Below are 22,458 nucleotides of genomic sequence, written 5' to 3'. Positions count from 1 at the left end.
GGCAATTGCTCTATGGGAGGCTGTCAGGAGCCTATTGAAATAGCCATCACCCCTACATCTATCTCTCCTCTCTTATTTGATAGAATTTCTGTTTGCATCCTTTTTGATCAAACAAAAGATTATTGCAAAAAAAAGGCTGGACAGATATGGAGGCTGCCCATATTGGTCTTGCCAAATCCATGCACCAGCACAGAAGAAGCTCCTTCACCTATATAAAAAAGACTTTCTACTTATATATCCGAGACCCTTGGGATTCTAGATGGGAAACAGGTGTCTTTGGAAAGCTCTACCACCACTACACACCCAATTTACCAATAAGTATGATCCATATCCAGAGAAAATAAGTCCCAATTACCGGGTCCCTGGGGATGGGAGAAGTAGAGAAGGTAATTAAACACTCCTCTAAGGTCATTGCCTCTCTGACATCCCCTCTCCTAAATAATACAAACCTGTCATTTCATCTCCTACTTCAGACTTTGACCTTGGCCTACAAGCTCCTTAATGTCCCAACTGGGACATTTTAAAGCTTGCTGGCTATGAGTCCCACCTGGAACCAACTTAGAACTATAGCTTCTCTGCTGACTCTGTTAAGTAACCTTACTTCACCATTCACTAACTACACTGACTCTGATGTTGCCACAACCCCCTACCTTTTCATATCACCTTCTTTGGCATGGCAGGCTGTTTCAAGGCATCCGGGACAGTCTAAGTTCTAAGTTCCTTAGACTGTAATAGAACTATAATCCTTGATACCTCATCTCAACCCCAATACCCTACTGCTAATAATACCTCAATTCTTTATGGTTCTCTGGTCTACCATAGTCTACCTGCTGGTTGGTCAGGAGTTTGCACGCTGGTGCTCCCTTTCCCCAAGCTGGGGGTGATAAATGAAAAGGAGCCCCTACCAATCCCAGTCGTGGACTCAATAGCTGCCCAGAAGGATAAGAGGGCAATTCAAATCTTGTCCCTCTTGGCTGTTGCAGGAATCACAGCAGTTGTCGAAACCAGGACAGCAGGACAAGCCACTTCACTAACTTTATTATCAGCTTTCTTCTCAGTTCATCCAGGACCTCCAGCAAGTGGCTCAGACAATACTAACTCTCCAAGGATAGACTGACTCACTAGCAGCAATAGTATTTCAAACCGATGTGGGTTGGATCTCCTCACAGCTAAAGAAGGTGGCCTTTGCATATTCCAGGAGGAATGCTGTTTTTATGTCAACCAGTTGGGTATAGTAAAAGACAAAATCCAACAACTCCAGACAAATCTACAAAAGTGAAGGGAACAGCTTGAGGCCTCTAGCCCTTGGGCTTTCGAGAATCCTATAAGGAAATGGATTCTGCCCTTCCTCACACCTCTTCTGTTCATCTTTCTGCTTTTGCTTTTTGCATCCTGCTTTATTAACTTCCTCTCTACATTTCTCCAACAACAAATGCTAAAATTATCTAACCAAACTATTAATCAGTTAATCTTACAGGATTATCAACCCCTGCCTGAAGAACCAGATGACAATGACCTTTCTTTCAACCCTGATGGTGGGGGCCTGCAGAGAATGACAATGCTCCTAACAGTAGGAAGTAGCTTGAAGCGCAAAGGTCACCTCTATGCTCTCCCCACCATCACCCCCTTCCTAGCTCCTCACTTTTTAATAAAACAAAAAGGGAGGAATGCTGGGATCTGTAAGCAGGTATCTCTATGGCCAACCCCAAGGGAATGGATATCAGGCATCTGTGAGGCCATCTATGGACTACCCACAAACCACCTGAAACCACCTGTGCATACTCTGGGTTACCTTATAAGAGAACTCATACTACCTGGCCCCACTCTCTTGCCCTACCCAGAGACAGTCTCTGTGACCTCTTCCCCCTTTCCTTAATAAACCTTCAACGGGGAACCAGTCACGTGGCTTGATTTGTGAACTTCTCTGCCCAATCCTAACAGGCATAGTAATCTACACCCCATGTAAATGTTATGTAAAAACTTCAGTTCCAGATTTGAAGACTAATAGTTTTAATATGATCCAGGACAATCTTAATGGCCTTTTGACTGCTCTTCCTTTCTCATAAGGCATCTCTTTCAAAGTATTCAGCCTCCACTTCACTAGATCTTTAGAGTGAGCTTCCTAGTTCACTAGGAATGATAATAATATGCACAAAATGTGATGCTTGACAAACAAACCATTATTTTATTTTTTATGATTTAAATTGAAAACACTGATTAAAGACAAGGCAGGAGTGGTGTGGCTTAAAGGTAGAGAGGTTACTTTTTATATGCAGAGCCCTGAAATTTGATCTCTTGCAGTACAAAACAAAACAAAAACAACGAATTTAGACCCAGAAGGTACAAGGACTAGCCTAGATTGCAGAACAACTACTGGGAAAAGTTGCTGGCAAATGCAGAGAATGCACAGAAAAAGAACTGGGTTCATTCAGGTAGATCTTTTTATCTCATTACAATGCTCTTTACAAGTAGCCTTCACTTATGTTCAATAGCCTTCACTTATGTTCAGATTTACTCTAGAAATGTGTATTCTAGGAAAAATAAAATTAAAATACAGTTCTTTAAACATAATCTGTAAAATAATGTGACCTGACATTGCAAAGGCATGGAAGCAAAAGTATTTGTCAATGGACAACGGAGAAAAGAAAAAAAAAAAACTGGGATAAATTCTTTATCTCTCTTTCACACACACACACACAAACACACACACATACACACACTGTCTCATACACACAGAGTCATACATACTCTCATACACAGCATGGCTTTTTACTGTTCCAATGCTGAACCTCCTAAGAAAGTAGGGAATGTCATGTCTGTCTCCTCCTCAAGTCAAAGGCCACCATAACCTTGTACTCCAGCTTCTATTGCCTTAGTACATGCTTGGAACTTGTGTGTGCCACACAGGTTCAAAGATCACACCCTTGCCATCCCTACCACCAACTTTTCTCTGTCAGCTTGTATGGAGTACTGGCTTAAGAGGTCACAGGCTACACATTCTTGTGTCCAAGCTGGGACTGCCTCAGCCAACCCATCCAAGAATTAGTACTGAGCAACTAAAACACTGAACTGGGAAACTGGATACCCACATGCAGAAGAATGAAATTAGACCTGTATCTATCACTTTACACACAAATCAATTCAAAATTTATCAAGACTTCAATATGAAGCCTGAAACACTGAAATTGTTAGAATGAAACATAGGCAGTACTCTACCAGATATAAATTTAGAAAGGATTTTTCTGAATAAGAACCCATTTGCCCAGTTCTCAACAGCTGAGAACTGGGAACTCATAAAAATAAAAAATAAAAGAAACAATTAATCAAATGAGAGAAAGTCCAGGAATAGGAGAGAATCTCTGTCAATTATACATCTGATAGAGAATTAATATATAGAATATATACAGAAGTAACAAAACAGTCAAGAAGTGACTCAATTAAAAAAATGGGCTATGCATCTTAAAAAGGGTGCTCAAAAGAAGAAATAATAACAGATAATAAATATTTCAAAAAGTATTCAACATCTATAGCAATTTTGGAAATATGGATTAAAACTACTTTGAAGAAAATGCAACAATTCAAAACACCTAAAGTAGAGGATTTTGAGTACTATTAACACAAAGTAATGGTAAATGTTTGGTGAACCAGTGAGTTTTATTGGGGTGAGGGGTTATTACAGGAACAGAAATGACTCAAAGACATATTCCCAAGGACTCCCAGCATGTGTGACCGGTCACAAAGCTAGTAACCTGGAACACTCTGCACATAGCCTGCAAGCAGTTCACCAGGTTGGAGAGTGTCCTTTCCAAGAAATTAGGTTGATCTTTTAGGCAGTTCATCTGGTCTCAGAGTCTTCTTTGCAGCTTGTCTTGCCTGAGAGTGATTCTCAGCAATATTTATTACTTACTCCTAGACAGAGGAGCCTGGAGAATCTGGGCACTTTGAGGGAATTCCTGAAGCTCTTTTAGGTTTACTTTCTGGCTTAAGGAGTTTCCCTGCAGGATTGAATGTTTAGATCTGCTATGCAACAACTGTCCTTCTTCACTTCTCCCCAGCTAATGACACCCTCATTTTCCCTATTTCCTCCTTTATTGCATCTGTGTCCTACCATTCCCTTCTCTAGAGACCTTTCTCCACCCCCTCCCAATAGTCTCACTTGACTTTTCTGTTTTTTGCCATTACTTCAGGTTATATACTCCCACCTGAAGGTTTAGAGCTAGGAAACTCAGATGGGAGAGAATATAAGTCACTTGTTTTTCTGGATCTGCATTACCTTATTCACAATAGTATTTTCTAGAACCATAAATTTACCTGCAAGTTTCATGCTCTTCTTTCTTTACAGCTGAAACACTTATAGATGTAACCTCAGAGTTGCTCCTGCCTGTCTTTTGGACAAAGCTTCAGCTTCTCTATCATACGGGGGTATAAAGAGGAGATAATTATGTGAATACATTTGCCAAGATTGTTGCTGTCACTGTCAAGTCTCAGGTAGCACCTGCTTTGTTGTCCCTTTATGAAATACTAAGAACCAAAATAACACAGGGCGTGGGGATGCAAGGATGACTTGCTTTGTAGGGCAGTCTGGCCTCAGATTTATATCAACCCTCCTGCCTCAGCTTCCCAAATACTAAGATTACAGGTGTTCTAGTATAAAAATAGCTGCACAAACCACTCAGACTCTGGTCTCAGTTAGATACGGATGGTTTATTAGAATGCCCTTTCCAAGCTGATCGATCAGGGCCATAGTAAGGAGTCAGGAGTCTAACTGTGACATCTACATGTTCTCTCAGCAGGGTTTTTTATAGAAAGAACCAAATGCAAAAGATATGGAATGGCAGTAACACATTTTGGCTAACTAGACAAAGTACTGTCAGTTAACCTTTAGGCTGATTAGTCCTAAATGAGGTAAGTGGCATGGCTTAGGGTCTTCTAGAGTACATCCAAAGTGTAGCCAGATATGTATAGATAAGAAGGGTACAACCAGAATGTAATCAAGTGAATAGATAATAAAGCATGAGTTTTAATACTATTGAATCATATTAAAATATAAGGTCAGCTTGACCCTCTTGCAGGGTCTGCTAGTGCCAGCTATGAATAACCACTTCCAGGAAGCTAAGTTGAAAAGTTAAAAAATTTGAACTTAATTTCACCTTAGAAACAAAATGGAAGTGGAATACAAAGATGGCTGAAGATTTGTTTCAAATAGTAGATTGCAACAGCTGGTACCACCATGCTCAGAGTCAAATCTATTTTTTAAAGAGTTAAAAGTAAACTTTAATACTAAACAACGGTTTTTAATTTTCATCATCTAAAAAATTTCTCTACTAAGTATGGGGTCATCATGTAATGTTGACATGATGCATACATTTGTAAAGAGAAGCAGTACTGAAGTGAGTACAACATGAAGTCATACTTTCTAATATAAAAATGTTGACATGCCCTTTAAAGCCACAGATACGTAGGTATTTCTCATATTAACCCAAAACTCATGAGTCAAAGATTTTTCCCAGGCTGGGTATTAAGTACAGAATCTGCTAGGTGCTCAAAAGAACTTCCTGTTATGCATTTTATAGTCAGTTCCTGATCAAAGTGTAGGGCATAAAACTACAGATCAGCAGATTCTGACCAGATTTTTTTTTATTTTTTTTTCTGAGACAGGGTTTCTCTGTATAGCCCTAGCTGGCCTGGAACTCAAATTGATCCACAGGCCTCTGCCTTCCAAGTACTGGGATTAAAGGTGTGTGCCACCACCACCTGACTTTTTTTTTTTTCTAACTAGAATTTTAAAAAAAATTTGAGTAACAACATGAAGGAATACTCTGGCTATTTTCTCTACTATTATAGAAACCTGTCTATTATTGGCAACAAGAAATTAAACTTATTGATAATTACACAAGCAATTACATAGCTTAATCAAAATAACTAATTAATAAATCACTAAAGTAAATAATATCTTATGCTTATTCCTAATAGTGTTAGAAAATGGAACGATCTGTAGGAAATAGTCTGGGCTGGGTCAGGATCCTGCTTCAGGCCATGCTACCAAGTCTGTAAACTGCTACAAGTGTGCATGTCATCTGCATATAGCTCTCAGCCAAAAGACTTGCCCCAAGTTTAGATTCCTCTCCAAGAGCATCCCATATTTAAAGATTAGTCGATAGTAAAATAAAACAGCCTACCTCTTTGTTTCAATTCAGATGACTACAGAAGGAAATCCCAGCTCCTAACTTCCCCTGGAAGCACTCAATGACTCTTGTCTTACTTAGGGTTTCTATTGCTGTGATAAAACAATATGACCAATATCAACTTGGTTTATTTCATCTTATAGCTTATAATGCAACATTCAAAGAAGTCAGGGCAAGAACTCAAGGCAGAAAGAATCCTGGAGGCAGGAACTATATCAGAAGTCGCAGAGCAGTGCTGCTTACTGGCTTGTTCCATAGTGCCTGCTCAGCCTGCTTTCCAGGACCACCAGCCCAAGAGTGGTCACCACCCAGAGTGACCTGGTCCTTTTCACATCATACCAATCAAGAAAATACACTACTGCCTTGTTCATAGGCCAGTCTGGTTGAGGGCATGTCCTTGGTTGAAGTACCTCAATGAGTTTAGCTTTGTTTTGTTGACATAAAACTAGCCAGCACACCTTTTGCAAATTACTCAATTGCCCTCTCTCTACCACCATACCCTCCACTTCTCTCACTCTCTTGTGGGTGTTGTCCACAAATGACATCTCACTAATCCTCCTGCATTGGCAGTTCAGGGAGTCCAACAAACGGCAATTGTAATTTAAAGTATGGCCATAGTTTATTCGGGTATGAAAACTTCAGAACAAATTCATTATTTTGTACAGTTCGTGTATGCCAATTAAAATGTTTACAGGAAATGAGTCTGATTCTACAATGGGATTCACCTGCCATTCAGCTGTCAATGAGAATTCTCATTCTGGTGAATGGAGTCCTAAAAGCACCTTACCTGAATTTGAATGACTCCGAGTTTAGTTAAGTAATAAACATTAGGGAGTCTTTATTTGACTTTCCTCTCGCTATAGCTTAGACTGCCACCGTCAGGACACACACTAAAGACGGGGGAGGGGTGCTGAGACTTATTAACATGGGAAATCGGTATAACGAAATTTCCTAATCTCTTTCTACTGGCCGGAGACTTACAAGGAAACCGTGCATCACAAGCTTTTAGCATGATTATTTAAATGACAGTAAACATTTGTAGAGTGCTTACTGTAGACAGCCAAGTGCTGTCTCTCACAACAGCGGTGACACAGAAAGTACCATCTTGCCAGGCTCACTAAGAAACTGGGGGGAGGGGCGGGGCCCCCCACAAGAGGAAACTCACATGGCCCACATTCCAGGACAGCCCACAGCACTACAGCCTATCCAGATGCACCTCGCCCGAGCATGCGCAGAAACACCAAGGCCCAGCAGGCTTTGCGTGCGCCGCAAGATGGCGGCTGCCACACTGAAACACCTGTCCCGGGTACCCCAGTCGCGAGTCTGGGCGCGCAGGCTGCGTGCGGTGCGCTCAGGCGCTCGGGGAATCCTGGCAGCGCCAAGGGCCCGGGGCCTGTTCCAGCAGTTCTTCCCCGAGAGCGGCACGAAGACAGAGCTCCCCGAACTCTTCGACCGTCGCAGGGCGGGCTCGTCGCCCCAGACAGTGTACTGCGGTTTCGACCCCACGGGCGATTCGCTGCACGTGGGACACCTGCTAACGGTGTTGGGTCTGTTCCACTTCCAGCGTGCCGGCCACAACGTGATCGCGCTCGTGGGCGGCTCCACAGCCCTCCTGGGAGACCCCAGCGGCCGGACCAAGGGGCGCGAGGCGCTGAGCGCGGAGTGCGTGCAGGCCAACGCGCGCGCCCTGCGGCAAGGGCTCGAGAGCCTAGCAGCCAACCACGAGCGGCTGTTCGCGGACCGGCGGCCCTGGGGCACGTTCACGGTGCTGGACAACGCGGCCTGGTTCCAGGAGCAGCACCTAGTGGATTTTCTGGCCACTGTGGGCGGCCACTTCCGCATGGGCACTCTACTGAGCCGGCTGAGCGTGCAGTCTCGTCTCAAGAGCCCCGAGGGCATGAGCTTGGCCGAGTTCTTTTACCAGGTGCTCCAGGCCTACGACTTCTACTACCTCTTCCAGCACTATGGATGCCGGGTTCAGCTTGGCGGATCAGATCAGCTGGGCAACATCATGTCTGGATACGAGTTCATCCACAAGTAAGCTGGGATTATTAGATCCTACAGAAATCCAGGGACGAATACTTACACAGTAGTATTCCCGTTTTTCGTTATGAAGACGCTAAGATACTGCCTTTGCGAGTTACTGACTTATTGTAGAACTGCTGGAAGGAGATCACTAGTCAAGATTTGAATTATGTCTGTTTTTCCTTAGTCGCCCTTAGTTTCTAACTTGAGAAATTGCTTCTGTTAGTTATCCTGAAAATAATTGGACTTCTATTTAGTAGTGTTTGCATTAATTTAGCTCTTGGACCTCATAAACATGTTCACAGCGTTTTCTTGAACATGTAGTATAGGTCTGGCACGTGTACGACAGAACTCATTAAAAAACAAAAAACAAACAAACAAAAAAAAACACCTGCTAAATATGCTTTCCTGGTGCCCCTTTGCCCATTTTTGCCTTTTTTTTCCTGCCAGATCTTTGAAAAAATCTCTTCCTTTTGGCTTGCTCAGAAGTGTTCATGCAGTTTGCAGTTCAGCATGACAAATGTAAATATAAAGTGCATGCTGTTACAGTTCTTAAGGACCAGAGTCCAGATTGAGAAGGGCTATTACAAAAACATACAAATAACCAGACTCAAATCGGAATTGTGCTTGATGGAACTAATTGTGCTCACAGAGTATCATCACTGTATATGTAGGTTGACTGGAGAAGATGTATTTGGAATCACTGTTCCAATAATTACAAGTACAACTGGAGCAAAGCTGGGAAAGTCTGCTGGCAACGCGGTTTGGCTAAACAGAGAGAAAACATCACCATTTGAACTTTATCAGTTCTTTGTCAGACAGCAAGATGACTCTGTAGAAAGGTGAGCTTTTAATAGCTGAGATAATTAGTATGTAGTTATGATCTAGTTTTAGCTGTTGAATCTTCATAGTCTTTTTTTTTTTTAAACATTAATTCTATTTAAGGTGTAAATCATTGTGTCACAGGATATTGTCATTTAGCTGTCATAATTTTGTTTAATTTTAGAATTCTAAAGTTGAACCCAGGGCTGAATGGCTATTAGGCAGGTACTTAACCATTGAGCAACATCCCAGGTTTGGGGGAAAAAATTGAGATGTTCAAAATTGCCCAGGATAGCCTCTGGCTTCAGTCTTACTTCAGCCCCATAAGAATTGCTAGGCAGTCGTGGTATACACTTTAATCCCAGTTAGGAGGCAGGGACAGGTGGATCTCGAGTTCAAGACCAGCTTAGTATCTGTATATGCTAATTCCAGGACAGCCAGTTATGCAGAGAAGTCCTGTTTCAAAACAACAAAGAAACTGGGGTTACAGACTCTCTACAAACTTGTTTTTTGTTTGGAAGTGCTGAGGGTTCATGCTAGATGAGCATGAAACTGCACCACAGTACTTCTAGGTTTGCCGGTTAAAATAAACACTACAATGACTGGCTAGAAACCAAATGGTTTTTCTGTCTAGCAAGGATTGTATCACTTGCATATTCTAGGTTATTCACTTCTTTTTATCTTAAATTTAAACATCCTTTCCCTTTGAATCATCTCACAGGACTCTCAAGTTTTTCTTCAGTGTATCATAAAACACCTGTAGGTGTTTTTCCTTTTCCTCAACTGGAGCCAGACAGTGAATGTGCCTTTAATTCCAGACTCATAAGAGGCTTAGGCTGGAAGTTTTTTAAGTTCTAGGCCATTTTGGACAATTCATGAGACCCTACTCTCATCCCTAAATCTAAACGGTGTACCACATACAACTTTACTTCCAAAAAGATGTTCTTTAAAAAGCCAGCTTCTTTGTTTTTGATTACATTTTTAGTTTTGTCTAATCTTTAAACACTGTGGTAAAATGACGCCTTTTGAGCTGTGTGACTTAGCCACATAATCCTGTATGTAGGTTGCTGTGTGATGATACCTAGTCATGGGAGTCTAAATTGTATACCTCTGCCTTCCAAATGCTGGGATTAGAGGAGTGTACCACCACCACCTGGCTGTGTACTGTAATCTTAATTTTCATTCTGGTTTTGTCCTCAAGGATCCAGCTTCCCCGAAATGCATGTCAAAGGGGGAAGAGACCATCTCAGTCAGATGTGATGGTATGTCTCCTCTTGCCCCATGAATGACAGTATCAATTATTCTAGAGTTGGGAGAGTAAACTTAGAGATCTTTCAGGTAGTAACTGCTAATCCTTACTAAAATAAATTTGTACATAAGCTATGCTCTAACATAACCTCTACTGGGTACATACCTAACAAATTCATGCATGTGTGTACCAACAAAAATATGGAGGTATTCATGGCATGATTAGCATATATTCAAAAGTACACACAATGCCCACAATAGAGGAAATCACAGAATATTAATAGCTTGAAAAGCTGTACTTAGGACTTCATAAATCTCCTGAACATGCTGGTGTGCAAAGTAGTTAGAAATAAAAATGTATTCTGCATGATTTTATTCCTAATCTTGTATTTCTTACAAGGATGATTTCATAGGTCTTAGCTTCATATAAACTTTGTGATAAATGTGCTTTTTCTACATAGCATTTTTCAAAAATTATACAGAATACTATTCATATCAGTTTTTGAGTTATACCTTGGATACACATAAAACAAAAATATCAAAGTATGCTTAGAAAGGAGGCACACAAATTATCTCTTGGAAAAAAAGGAAAGGAAATGGGGCTGGAGGCTACATTTATTTCTGTGTCATTTTGTTACATAAGGAAAATGTTGTCTGTTGGGGTTACATGTGTGTAAGTGTACAGTTGAGAAGTTCATTCTACATTTTTTTCACTCAAATTCAAAAGGTGAACTTAGATGATTATTCCCGAGATAAGGGGGCAGGTAGATGATGCTCATGAAGTGTTTATCCTTTGTCCTGCAGGTACCTGAAGCTCTTCACTTTCCTGCCCCTTCCAGAGATTGAGCACATTATGCAGCTACATGTCAAAGAACCAGAAAAGAGGGGTCCTCAGAAACGACTTGCTGCAGAAGTAACAAAGCTTGTTCATGGACAAGAAGGTCTGGATTCTGCTAAAAGGTTGGCTTTACAATAGTTAATGATCTTAGTCCCAGTTTGGTATATCTACAATACTACACATAAGGCTTGGAGAACATCTTGAAATAAAGGGAGGAAAGATTTTAAGAGCCAGAGGACTGAGAAATTAGCTGTGAGATTGTGTCTCCTAGAAATGACAGGGAAGCTTCCCCCACAAGACAGCAATATGATTGCCTAAAAAAGTATACTAATAGGCATTCTAACAGGGAAGGGGAAAACCTTGTGAGGCCCCACACCTCAACAAAGAGCTACCAGCAACTAAGGAATGCTAGAGAAGTCAATACTTAATGTGATTTAGTGGGTAGACAAGACAAATTAGAAATTATGTCGTTGGGGGATTTTTTTGTGAATTTCTAGCCTGGACTGTATTTAACTATCTTATTGGATAAATATTAACTTATTGAATTACACAAAATAGATGCTGCTGTCGAAAAACTATACTGTGGAACATAGTGGCACTCCATAATGGGGGAGGGGGGAGGGACACATAAGCATACCCTAATGTGGTTTAATGTTTTTCAGATGTACACAAGCCCTGTACCATAGCAGCATAGAGGCACTGGAGGTCATGTCTGACCAAGAGTTAAAAGAATTGTTTAAAGAAGCTTCATTTTCTGAATTAGTTCTCGACCCTGGAACAAGTGTCATAGACACATGCCGTAAAGCAAATGCCATTCCAGATGGTCCCCGAGGGTAAGGTTTTACTTTGTGATTCTTAATTCACTATGAAATGTTGTACTCGATAGTATGTATCTGGAGTGTTTTCCTGATAATGCTTTAATGTAACTTATTTCTTACAGAAGGTAGGTTAAGGCCAAGCATAAAGTAAAACTGACAGCACTCCTTCATTCAATGTTTCACTAGGATCAGTCAGTGCAGGGATCTGATTCTCATGACCTCCCTCATACTCATCCTGTAGCCTTGGTTTGGAGGACAGTAATTAAATTTTAAAATTTAATTACTGAAATGAGCATATAAATAGAATTTTATAAAACTTATAAACTGGAGAGTATTCTTTAAGAATTGTATTTTTCTTTTGTAGAAGGAAATGGCATATTATAATTCCTCAGTTCTACCATATTATTAGAGAATAATACTTTTGCTTTAAAAGAAGTGATTTGGCATGTAATTTCCATTTACAACTGAACAGCAACAAGAAAGAAAAGGAGTAGTCAAAAAAACCACTGATGCCTTATCTGTGGTACTCTGTACAGAGTCCCTGTCATTTGCTCGTGGTTATTACATGAATGACATTTGTTACAGTTGCTTTCTTTCAGTTGTTTTGGAATGTTTGCCTTTCCAGTGATACCTAATTTTCTGTGTGTAGACAAATCGCTCTCTGTTCATGACTATCTTATTTATTCTCTATTTAATTAAAGTGCACAAAATTTAAGCCTGTAGTCAAAATACAGTAAGTCTAGTGTTATGCATTTTCTTGTGAACTCCACTCTGGTAATTTGCTGATTACTAAGTTTTACCTCTACTTAAAGCACCCAGATTGGCCAGAGTCAGAAGAATAATGTACTTTTCATACCATAAATAGGATCGGTCTGCCTAGAGGAAAGCACTGTATGTCTCAATGGAAAGTTCCTGATTTTATAAAGCTGTCTCAGTGAGTTGCTTAGCTTTATTGATACAAGAAAGCCAGTATTTACTTTATTCATTGACTTTCTTTTATGTTTCCTCTCCTTTTCAAAATTATTGTAGTCATCCAGTGTCTTCACATCTTACCTGTCAGGAAAATCCACAGCTCTTACCTAACCCTCAGTGTGCCCCCAGAGAAGCACAACATAGTGCTAAGACATGGTGTGGTAGCATTGTCTTTATCTCTATGATAGTAATGTTGAGTACATCATAAGCACCTTATTTAATGAACTGGATATTAAATTCAGTTAAACCTACTTCTGCTATCATAGCTATTAAACCAGCTTCCCACTTATAAAATCAGCTGTTTTTATTTTAAACTACTATTCATAGTCTCAGAATTTTCCAGTTCCTATCAACTTTTCTAAAGATTCAAGTAGGGGTATTTGTAAAGCAAAATTGTTCTTTTTTTTTTTCAGGAATTTGTCGGGGAGATTTTTCTCTCCACAAGAATAAATTCTGAAAGTGAATCTTCATTTAAAACTATTATGAGGTGAATGTGTCAAAAAGTTGATATATTTGAGCCTGCTGGTACAGGCTGTAATCTCAGATACTTGGCAAGTTGAGGCAGGAAGATCAAAACTCTAGGACCTGTCTGAGCTGCAGTGTGAGTCCAGGTTAGCATGGGCACCTTACTGACACCTCAAGAGCAGCTATCAGGTCAGGTGAGGATAACTGGATGCTTCTAGTTATAAAACCTTTCTATTTGCAGGTATCGGATGATAACAGAAGGTGGAGTCAGTATAAATCACAGACAGGTAACAAATCCTGAGAGTGTCCTAGTAATTGGACAACACATTCTCAAGAATGGACTTTCCTTACTTAAAATAGGAAAAAGAAATTTCTACATTATAAAATGGCTTCAATTGTAATTTTGTCAAAATTTGTCCATCTATTTTCAAAAAGCAAGAATGAATATATACAAGGTCTCCCTCACAATGTAAATATTTCTTGTGCATTTAAAAATTTTATTTAAGATAAATAAAGTGTTATTTAATTATAGTTTGGTTTTTTTTTATAAAGACCTATGAGATTATACATTATGTAAGCTGCAGAACACTTACTTCAGTAGTGTTACACAGTTTTGTAAACTAGTCAAGCTTCTGGTGTCCGTTAAAGGTGAGAAATCGGTTGGAAACTTGTATTTCTGATGCTAAGAAGTAAACAGAAATGAAGCAGAATGTGGCAGTGTTTGCCAGTAGGAACTGTAGTAAGAAAGAGTTTCTTAAACAAAACACAAAGAGTACCAGACTTCATTTGTAGTATGTTTTTTCACTTCTGTGCCTGTGTCTCAATATAATTCATTTGCTCATAATTGCCTGTTTTTGTCAGTGGGTTCCTAAGGCAGACATTTTAAGGAACCAAAGAAACAAAGTATCTCATCATCAAGTATGTAGGCATCAGCGCAAAGATACAGTAAGTCCTGAGGTCAAACTCATTCAGGTTTGTACACACTAGGAAAGTTCATTCTCCGAAACTTTCTGTAAAAATTGCCACCCCAATGTGCACAGGGAGCGAGTGAAGCATGAAGTAGTGTGTAGTAGCTTCTCAGTCTTGCAGCAAAGTATAATGTTCACATTCTGAGCATTCATCCCTGGATTACTTGGGACAAGTTTGTCTTCATCTGTAGACATGGAGATGTAACAAGGCCTTGGTGGTGACAGTCTAATAGAAAAAAATGCCATAAAAGTTTTGGTGCAGTACAAGTAATTTAACTTTAGTTACATTAAGTAGATTATGAAGCAGATTCAGATGCTTAAAAGATACAGCTATATGAAGCTTTTTCTGAGGCAAGTCAGGAAAAATTAATATACTGGCAAACCTAAATGCCATTTCATACCAGCATTTTTATTTACATAGAAAGAACATACAGTGGTCTTGTAAATATGCCAGATTATCTCCATGTTTCAGAACACAACTCGGTGTAAAAGGACATAAAAGAAGCTTCTCTCCCTACATTTCTTGGTTGTTTTTCTTTGTACAAAGTGTGTAGTGCTAACAAGTACATTATATGGGTATTTTAAAAGCTAACATCTCCCATTTATAACCTATTTGAAATGTTGGATAAAGGTACATTCTTTTCCCCTTACAAATTAAAAAGGCTACAGTGGTAGTCATCTCTCTTGAAAAATAAATCATGGATACCTAATAGTTGGAAGGCAGAATATTTTTTTTTAAGTGTGCTAACATATTTAGGCAGTGTGCACTCACAGTCAAGCTGTCACTATTAACAGACTGAGTATGTATCATTAGACTGAAGTGAGCCTTTTTATATTTGAGATTACTCAATGTGTATCATAAACTAAAGATAACATGTCCTTGTTTTCCTTACTAATAATACTTCATGAAATGCCTGGCCATAACCTGAAAAGAGATTTTAGCATTTATAAAACTAATGTATTATTTGGTCAGAGATAGAACTAGATACATCAAAGATTTCTACTTTGGTCTGAAAAAATTTTAATGCTTAGTTTACACCATGAATTGCCCAGGCAATTTTCACAAAATAGGTTGTATTTTGTTACCCTCAACTCTGAATAAGATTTAATAGTTTACAAATTTTTAGGTGTATATGTTATGTCCAGGTCTTTTTTTTTTTTTTTAAGTTCCACTGCTATTTTCATACAATTTTTCTTATGTATTCTGTTGGTATGGAACTAAAGTAACCATTACCAGTGTATACAAGAGAGTAGAATTTTAAGAACCACTTCTTGGAGCCCAATGCAAGTGGGTGTATTAAGGGTGTATCTGAATTGCTATTGCTGTATTTGTAAGTAAGGGAAAAATTTTAGGTCTCCATTAGATTTTTCAGAAACTAACAGGACTGGCCATTGTTACCAAGACAGTTCCCAATGTTTTTAATGCAGAAAGTCAATTCATGTTTTCAGCCTTAATTATGAATCAAAGCATATTTTAATTTCTAAGACTCTAAGGCAGTATGGACTCAGAGGAGCCACTAGCTACACAGTCTGTTTTCTTCATCTTTGAGTCTTTCAGATCTTCTACATTACTTATAACAGCAAGTCTTAAGAGTTTTGTTTTGTTTTTTAAGACTATAAAAATGAAGGATAGATGGATACATTGATTATGTGAGGAACCTGCATCTTTTAAAGCCAGGCCAGTCTATAAAAATAGTGCATGCATTATAGTCATGAAGTGTCCTGGAGCTTCCTTTTTGAGGACTACAGCTTCAGCTTTAGACTAAAAAATGTTACACGGGTCATCATATGCACAGGCAAAATTCCTTTTTACAAGTACAACATAAACTTGTAAGTTTGAAACGGACAGACTTGATATACATGTATCAAAGGGAACTTGAAAAATGTGAATTAGACATGTGATTTGTTTCATAATGCAGAGTATACTTTTCAGCGTATAGCCAGTCTTCACATGAGCAAACTCATACACTGCAATATACAAGAGTTCATAAATAAACTTCTACTCAGTTAGGCAGTAGCTAGGAGGTTCAAGTCAACAAAATCTGGGTGTTAAACAGATCTGTTCACCAAAGATGAGTCTCTCGGATTTCAGCAATAATTTGACTGGCTCCTTGTAACGCCTGTATTAAAAGAAATTAAAAACTCAAGTTATAATGTTAATCTGAATTTTCTAAAGAAATGTCTCCATTTTCAGTGCATTTAAAAAAGGCAGTATCTTCCCTGAAATTTGAATCTAATCAAGTACCACTGGTTGGGGGGGTTGGGCAAGATCAGAACAGTTTTAATTTTGTATGTGTACATCCAAGGAGAGAAATTCAAACAACTTAATAGTTACCTTTAGCATATCAGCTGCTTCTTTTCTACGCTGTGCCATGTCCTCAGATTCAGTCAGAAGGTCATCTAATAAGGATGATTTATACAGCTGTCCTACCAATTCACTCTGGAGAGTATCTTTCACATGATTAACCAAAAAATGCATTACTGCCTTTGGGACACTGCAAAGCAAAGTCAATTTATGAAGTTTTGGTAACAATTCTATTTTCAAAAATCTAGACCAGTGGTTCTCATTCTGTGGGTTGTAACTCCTTACATTTCCTGCATATTAGATATTTAATTATGATTCATAACAGTAGCAAAATTACAGTTATGAAGAAACAAAATAATTTCATGGTTGGAGGTCCCTATACAATGAGAAACTATATTAAAGGGTCACATATGAGAACCACTGGTTTAGACTTTAAATAATAGGCTTTGTAAAATAATTCAAGTAAATAAACTGAATATTTAATATGCTTAGTAAAATACTCTTTCAGTGTTCATTTAATGAAGCATAAACAAAGTCACAATCTTTGATATCTTAGCTCTATTCTTCTGACTTATCCCATACATAAACACCAGTCCTCTTAACAGCCAAAACTGAAAAATATTCACTGTGTGATGAGTAGATATGCAAAGTATGGTATATCATAATCCAGTATTACAGTCAACTGTAAAAAGGGCGTGCTTCTCCACACCATAGTATGACAAGGTTTAAAACACACTGACAAGTAGACTTAAGTTAAACCTGCTCTACCAGATAAATCCCATACTGGGCCAAGAAGCTATGGCTAGACAGATCACAGAACCTAAAAGAGAACCTACCATTCTTATTATACTAAGTGTATATAGCAATAAACCAGTTCCTATCTCTAGACCCACAGTTTATTATAGATGGTGAGGAACACAAGAGACCCATGAGTGGCCAAGATGCAGACACTGAACAACGTTCAGCCCTAAATGGAGAACCTGTATCTCTTCCCAAGGATCATTGTGGAAGAGGTGGTGGATGACAAAGAAGCTCTTCTGGACACAGCAGGGCAGCTGCAAATAAACAAGATCAGTGCAAGCCTAAACCAAGACCAAAATTGAGCACAAGTAGGGTTGTAGAGGGTACAAAGTTCCATCCCCAGCAGAGGAGCAAATGGCAATTCTCATCTGCTAGGAAAGGCTCTGAGTGGTAAGTTAGCCCTGCTCTAGTAGAAGGCCATACACAAACTGGCTTTGACTGTAGAAGGAAAAGACCCAAATTGGGTGAGAAAGGGCAGAAGGGGATGTATCTGGAAAGAGTTGGGGGAGTTAGAGTTAAAAGGATCAAAACACAAGGAATTTCAAATATTTTTTAAAAGGGGAGGGACACCCACAAATGAAGCAAGACAGACAAAAGGCCACATATTAATTGTGTTCCCGCTAATATGTAGTGTCTGATAGGCTAATTCACAGACATGGTATATTAGAGGTGAGGCAGACAGGAAGCTATTACTGACAAAGGGAATAAAATGTAGCCATGCAGACTACTAGAACAATATTTTTCAGTTTTTTTCAGAGCACGGCAGGTGATTGGATCAAGGGCCTCATCAACACTAAGCTATACTAGTGTATACTATACCACGACACTACACCACTACCCTGTTCTGTTTTGTTTTAAGGAGGGGTGGATGTCTCAAGGTGGCTTTGTATTTGTGATCTTTCTGCTTGAGACTAATCTTCCTGCACCTGTGATCGCAGACATATTAGTATTCCCAGATAGTTTTATTTAAAAAAAAAAAATCCAGCTGATACATATCTTAATCCTTCCATGTCAACAGACTTAAGTCTTGCTATTATAGCTGACATTAAGATTTAGAATAAAGGGGAACAGGAACTATTTCTGACATGAACTCAATGGCTGGCTCTTTGACCTCCCTACCCCCCAAGGGAGGAGCAGTCCTGCTAGGCCACAGAGGAGGACTTTGCAGCCAGTCCTGAAGATACCTGATAAAACAGGGTCAGATGAAAGGGGAGGAGGTCCTCATCAATCAGTGGACTTGGAAAGGGGCAGGGAGGAGATGAGGTAGGGAGGGGGGAGGGCTTGGGAGGGAATGAGGGAACAGGATACAGTTGGGATACAGGGTTAATAAAATGTAACTAATAATAAAAAAATTAAATTAAAACAAAAACATTTAGAATAAAGCTGGGAAGTGGTGGCATACACCTTTAATCCTAATACCTGGAAACAGAAGCAGGTGGATCTCTGAGTTCAAGGCGAGCCTGGTCTACAAAGTGAGCTCTTGGACAGCCAAGGCTACACAGAGAAACCCTGCCTCAAAAATAAAAAAAGATTTAGAATCAAAGCTAATCTAAAATTTTTAATGTATTTTTAAAAACAGATCATGAACTCACCCAGCAGTACTTATATATTAACTAATACTAACCTGTCTTGAATATTCTTTCTGACAATTAGAAAATATGATTTGATGAGTCTCTCAATAACCTCACAATCTCGCTGTTCACGGGCAGACAGTTTTCGTGCAACTGGAACTGGCTGAAAGAGGGAAAAAATATTATTTCTGTGCCATTTTGAAATGGGAACCTTTAAATTTAAATTTTTTTGTGACTTTAATTTCTGCTTAGTGTCCACTACTAACTTGGTTCACTTGTAGATTTAAACAAAATTGTCATGGCTTACCACATCCAGCAAATTGACAGCATGGCCCTTTTGTGGACTTGCTGGCATAATTGGAATCGGTTTTGATTTTTCTTCAGCAAGTAATTCTTCAGCTTTTGAAGTTTTCAACATTCCTCTCCAGTTGCCTGTTGCTGGTTCCTGACCACCATCTCCAATCCCACCACCTGCAGATGCAACCTGGAAACACATGTTCCAACCCTGTACTCTGACAACAAATGAGGTTCATTTTCTTTGACGGTAATCAAGAACATACAGGTAGTAACTATCTGGAATTTATTCAGACAGATAATGAAGTCAGAGATGATGGTGGCATTTATCACTAAAAATCTGCTGAAGAGATAGCTCAGAGGTTTAAGAGCACTGGCTGCTCTTCCAGAGGTCCTGAGTTCAATTTCAGCAACCACATGGTGGCTCTCAACCATCTATAATGAGATCTGGTGCCCTTTTCTGCTGTGCAGTTGTACATGCAGGCAGAACATTGTATATATAATGCTAAAAATCTAAGGGGTTCTGTTTGAAGCTTTCTGCCAGTTCATGAACTATTTAACTATTTTTAATTATTTACTGGCTTTTCAAAATGTTACATTTTCCCCCACTCCTCAAACATTATATTAAAAGCACACAAGGAAACAGAACTGCCCTTGGTTTCATCTCAGAGTAATTTAACACTTAACCATTGAACTATGATCTTACAGTGCTGTGAGCTTATGGCCCTACATATTTCTAAAACTAGACTATATCCCCTGTAGTCAAAAGTAAAAGTAGATCTCTTTAAAGGAAGAAGACACATCCTTAAACCCAACTATTAGATTTAACAAACTACCTAAAATGTGAAATTTAACACAAGCACAATATAAGCTCCCTCATGAGCTGTATTCCTGAGGGGAAAAAAAAAAATCTAGTGAGAGAATCCATTACTACCTTTCATCACAATGGCTTCTGCAACCTTGTTTTATGAGAACTTAACTTTTAAAAGAAAAAGAAAAAACAAAAAACAAAAAAACAACTATTTACCATAGTTGGAAAACTAGTGCTTAGATACTCTTTAAGGTCTTGTAATAGACTAAATCATAAAAACGGAGGAGTGCTATGGTACTTGTAAGAAAAACAATAGTTTGGAGAATCATTAAAATTTTAAAAATCTGTCAAAGTGTCAGAAATATAAAAGCAATGTCTGTATATAGATGTTCGTGTTTGTTAAAATAGACATTAATTATAATAAATCAAATGAAATCATAAGGAAAATGAACAAGGAATGAAATAAAACTTGTGCAGTGATTTGCATGGTTCTCTGAAGATCATAGCTGAGACATGGAGATATCTGTAAGGATTGGAGGGTGAGATAAACTTAGAAAGTATGTAATGAAAGAAAAAAGTGGAAAAGGAATAGGTCTGGATATCCTACACGTGATTTTCTGTGAAATACTATTACCAAGAATTGACCAGCCTTAAACTCTCACAGTTTCCATGTTTTGAATTTGCTTAAGCTTTGAAAGCACATGTGAAATGCTATACTTAAGAGAATGGGAAACACAGAAGCACTGGAGAGGTCAGAGCATTTCCATCTCTGAAATCTTAATCTCTTCCAAAAGAAGACATTGAAAGTGAATCTTGAAGGTAACAGCAGTAAGAAAGGTTAGTTAAAACTGTTAAAGCTAGACTAATGCCACCTTACAAGGGTTAAACATTAAGACTATAACACAGACAACAAAAAATGGAGGCCACTGTACAAACAGGTTCTTGATGAACTTGAAGTGTTTTAGTAAGAACCAAAGGAACCAACATTTCCATCTGAAGCAAGAGACTCACATTTTTAGTTTCTCTTCTGCTGTCCTGAATTAACTGTTAAAAGATATGTTAAAACATGCAATTTAACAAGCAAGATTTACATAGCAATGGCTTGAAAATTTTAAAGTAGAAGATAGTTTCCTTTTAGAATTATTTTTCTGTGTATATCTTCTATAACGCAAGCAAAGGAAAGAATGTCAACAATAGTATGACACATACTTTGTTTTACCATTTAAAATCTTACATTAGGCTAACATAGTCTAACTACAATATCCGACATTATATTGTTTTATTCAGTGTACTGTCTCCAAACTAGGCATGCAGGCTTAGATTAGGAATCAGAACAGACCTTGCCATCAGCCTCAGCAGAAGCAGCAGGGGGGGGCTCCTGGGAGGCGGGTGCCAAAGCACTTGGAACTTTAGAAGACTAAAGGCAAAAATGCAGGGGAGGGAAAAAAAAAATCAAGGATGCCAAAAATGCATTTGGAAACATTTCATAGACAAAATTTTCCTTCTATAATGAAATAGTAAAGTCATACAAAAAAATAAAATAAATAAAAGGAACCATGGAGATGATATATTCCTTATTTCCCATACCACTGTCACTTGTTAAGATTTTCTGCAGATTAACAAGAAAACCCAAATCCAAAAGCTGCTGCTGCTGCTTTATCTGGGGGTGGATATGGAGTGGATGGAAGGGTTCTTAGTAAGATCTTTTCTGACAAGAAACTCAAGGTAAGAGGTATAAGAACTGTTGAAAGTTATTGCTAAAAATTAAAACTTATTACATACACAGCTGCCTTCCCTCGTCTTTCCAAAAGCACTTATGATAAAATCACTGTTGAACAAATACGAATCTTAAAAAAGAAACCTTGACACCTAAAAGCCATTATTAAATTATTCTAAGCTTTAAAAAACCTGTATACTCTTATTTCAGCAACCCTTAAAGTATTAGAGACAGAGGAAGAGAAATACATTCTCACAGAGAAATATACCCGGCTTGAGGCTGATCTTTGAGTGTGGGGATTATTTACCTTATCTCGTGATACAGCTGAAGGTAGTTCTCTTGCTAGCCTGTTTCTTCTTTGTTCCTATAAAATGTAACCAAGCCTTTGTAATTACCAGAATATTGAGATATGGGCCTAGTACAGCATGTTTATCTTAGTTGAAAAGTTTTATGGAGTATTTCACAGAGTTACTGTATTACTCTTGGAACTTACGCCATACTTGATTATATTTTAAAACAAAGTCATGAAACCTAATGCTTCCGTATGTTTGTTTTTACACAAACATATCTGTTACGGGATTCAATACACATAGCAACAGTGGCTCCTTTACCAGGAGC

The 22,458-nt window shown here is 38.7% G+C and overlaps 2 protein-coding genes across 11 annotated transcripts in view; one reads left to right on the top strand and one right to left on the bottom strand.

Moving 5' to 3' along the window:
- The first annotated feature begins 7,425 nt into the window (after positions 1–7,425).
- Positions 7,426–13,904, top strand: Yars2 (tyrosyl-tRNA synthetase 2). 3 transcript variants are annotated; one of them, XR_009594176.1, is made up of 6 exons: positions 7,426–8,222; positions 8,885–9,052; positions 11,085–11,240; positions 11,781–11,951; positions 13,322–13,519; positions 13,615–13,811. XR_009594176.1 is itself a non-coding variant. In XM_021658739.2 (5 exons), the coding sequence occupies exons 1-5, from the start codon at positions 7,459–7,461 to the stop codon at positions 13,772–13,774; spliced, it is 1,419 nt and encodes a 472-aa protein (XP_021514414.1). In that variant the 5' UTR covers positions 7,426–7,458; the 3' UTR covers positions 13,775–13,904. The 3 variants fall into 3 exon arrangements, 2 of the variants coding, with proteins under 2 accessions (XP_021514414.1, XP_060247035.1); XM_021658739.2 differs by lacking the exon at positions 13,322–13,519 and having other exon boundaries at positions 13,615–13,904; XM_060391052.1 differs by lacking the exon at positions 13,615–13,811 and having other exon boundaries at positions 13,322–13,608.
- Positions 13,905–14,154: 250 nt separating this feature from the next.
- The window catches only part of Dnm1l (dynamin 1 like), a 62,891-nt gene continuing 54,587 nt past the window's right edge, over positions 14,155–22,458 (bottom strand). For 2 of the 8 annotated variants that reach the window (XM_021658730.2, XM_021658732.2), the window contains 7 exons: positions 22,148–22,204; positions 21,463–21,540; positions 21,135–21,167; positions 19,326–19,502; positions 19,072–19,181; positions 16,677–16,836; positions 14,155–16,461 (listed from right to left, as the gene is read on the bottom strand). In XM_021658730.2, the coding sequence (XP_021514405.1) occupies positions 16,405–16,461; positions 16,677–16,836; positions 19,072–19,181; positions 19,326–19,502; positions 21,135–21,167; positions 21,463–21,540; positions 22,148–22,204 (672 nt within the window). In that variant the 3' untranslated portion in view covers positions 14,155–16,404. The remainder of the gene's footprint in view (positions 16,462–16,676; positions 16,837–19,071; positions 19,182–19,325; positions 19,503–21,134; positions 21,168–21,462; positions 21,541–22,147; positions 22,205–22,458) is intronic. The other 6 variants (XM_021658731.2, XM_021658734.2, XM_021658735.2 and 3 more) reach the window with 3 other exon arrangements.

Source organism: Meriones unguiculatus, chromosome 9 (assembly GCF_030254825.1).
Source record: "Meriones unguiculatus strain TT.TT164.6M chromosome 9, Bangor_MerUng_6.1, whole genome shotgun sequence".
NCBI lineage: Eukaryota > Metazoa > Chordata > Mammalia > Rodentia > Muridae > Meriones > Meriones unguiculatus.
The sequence above is the reverse complement of the archived record's forward strand: the minus strand, read 5'-3'. Positions and strand labels throughout refer to the sequence as shown.

Bases quoted from the DNA above. Each gene is read 5' to 3' on its own strand.
- Yars2 (XM_021658739.2), top strand. From the start codon at position 7,459: ATGGCGGCTGCCACACTGAAACACCTGTCCCGGGTACCCCAGTCGCGA. The intron at 9,053-11,084 runs GTGAGCTTTTAA...TTTGTCCTGCAG, and splicing joins CAAGATGACTCTGTAGAAAG to GTACCTGAAGCTCTTCACTT. The intron at 11,241-11,780 runs GTTGGCTTTACA...AATGTTTTTCAG, and splicing joins GGTCTGGATTCTGCTAAAAG to ATGTACACAAGCCCTGTACC.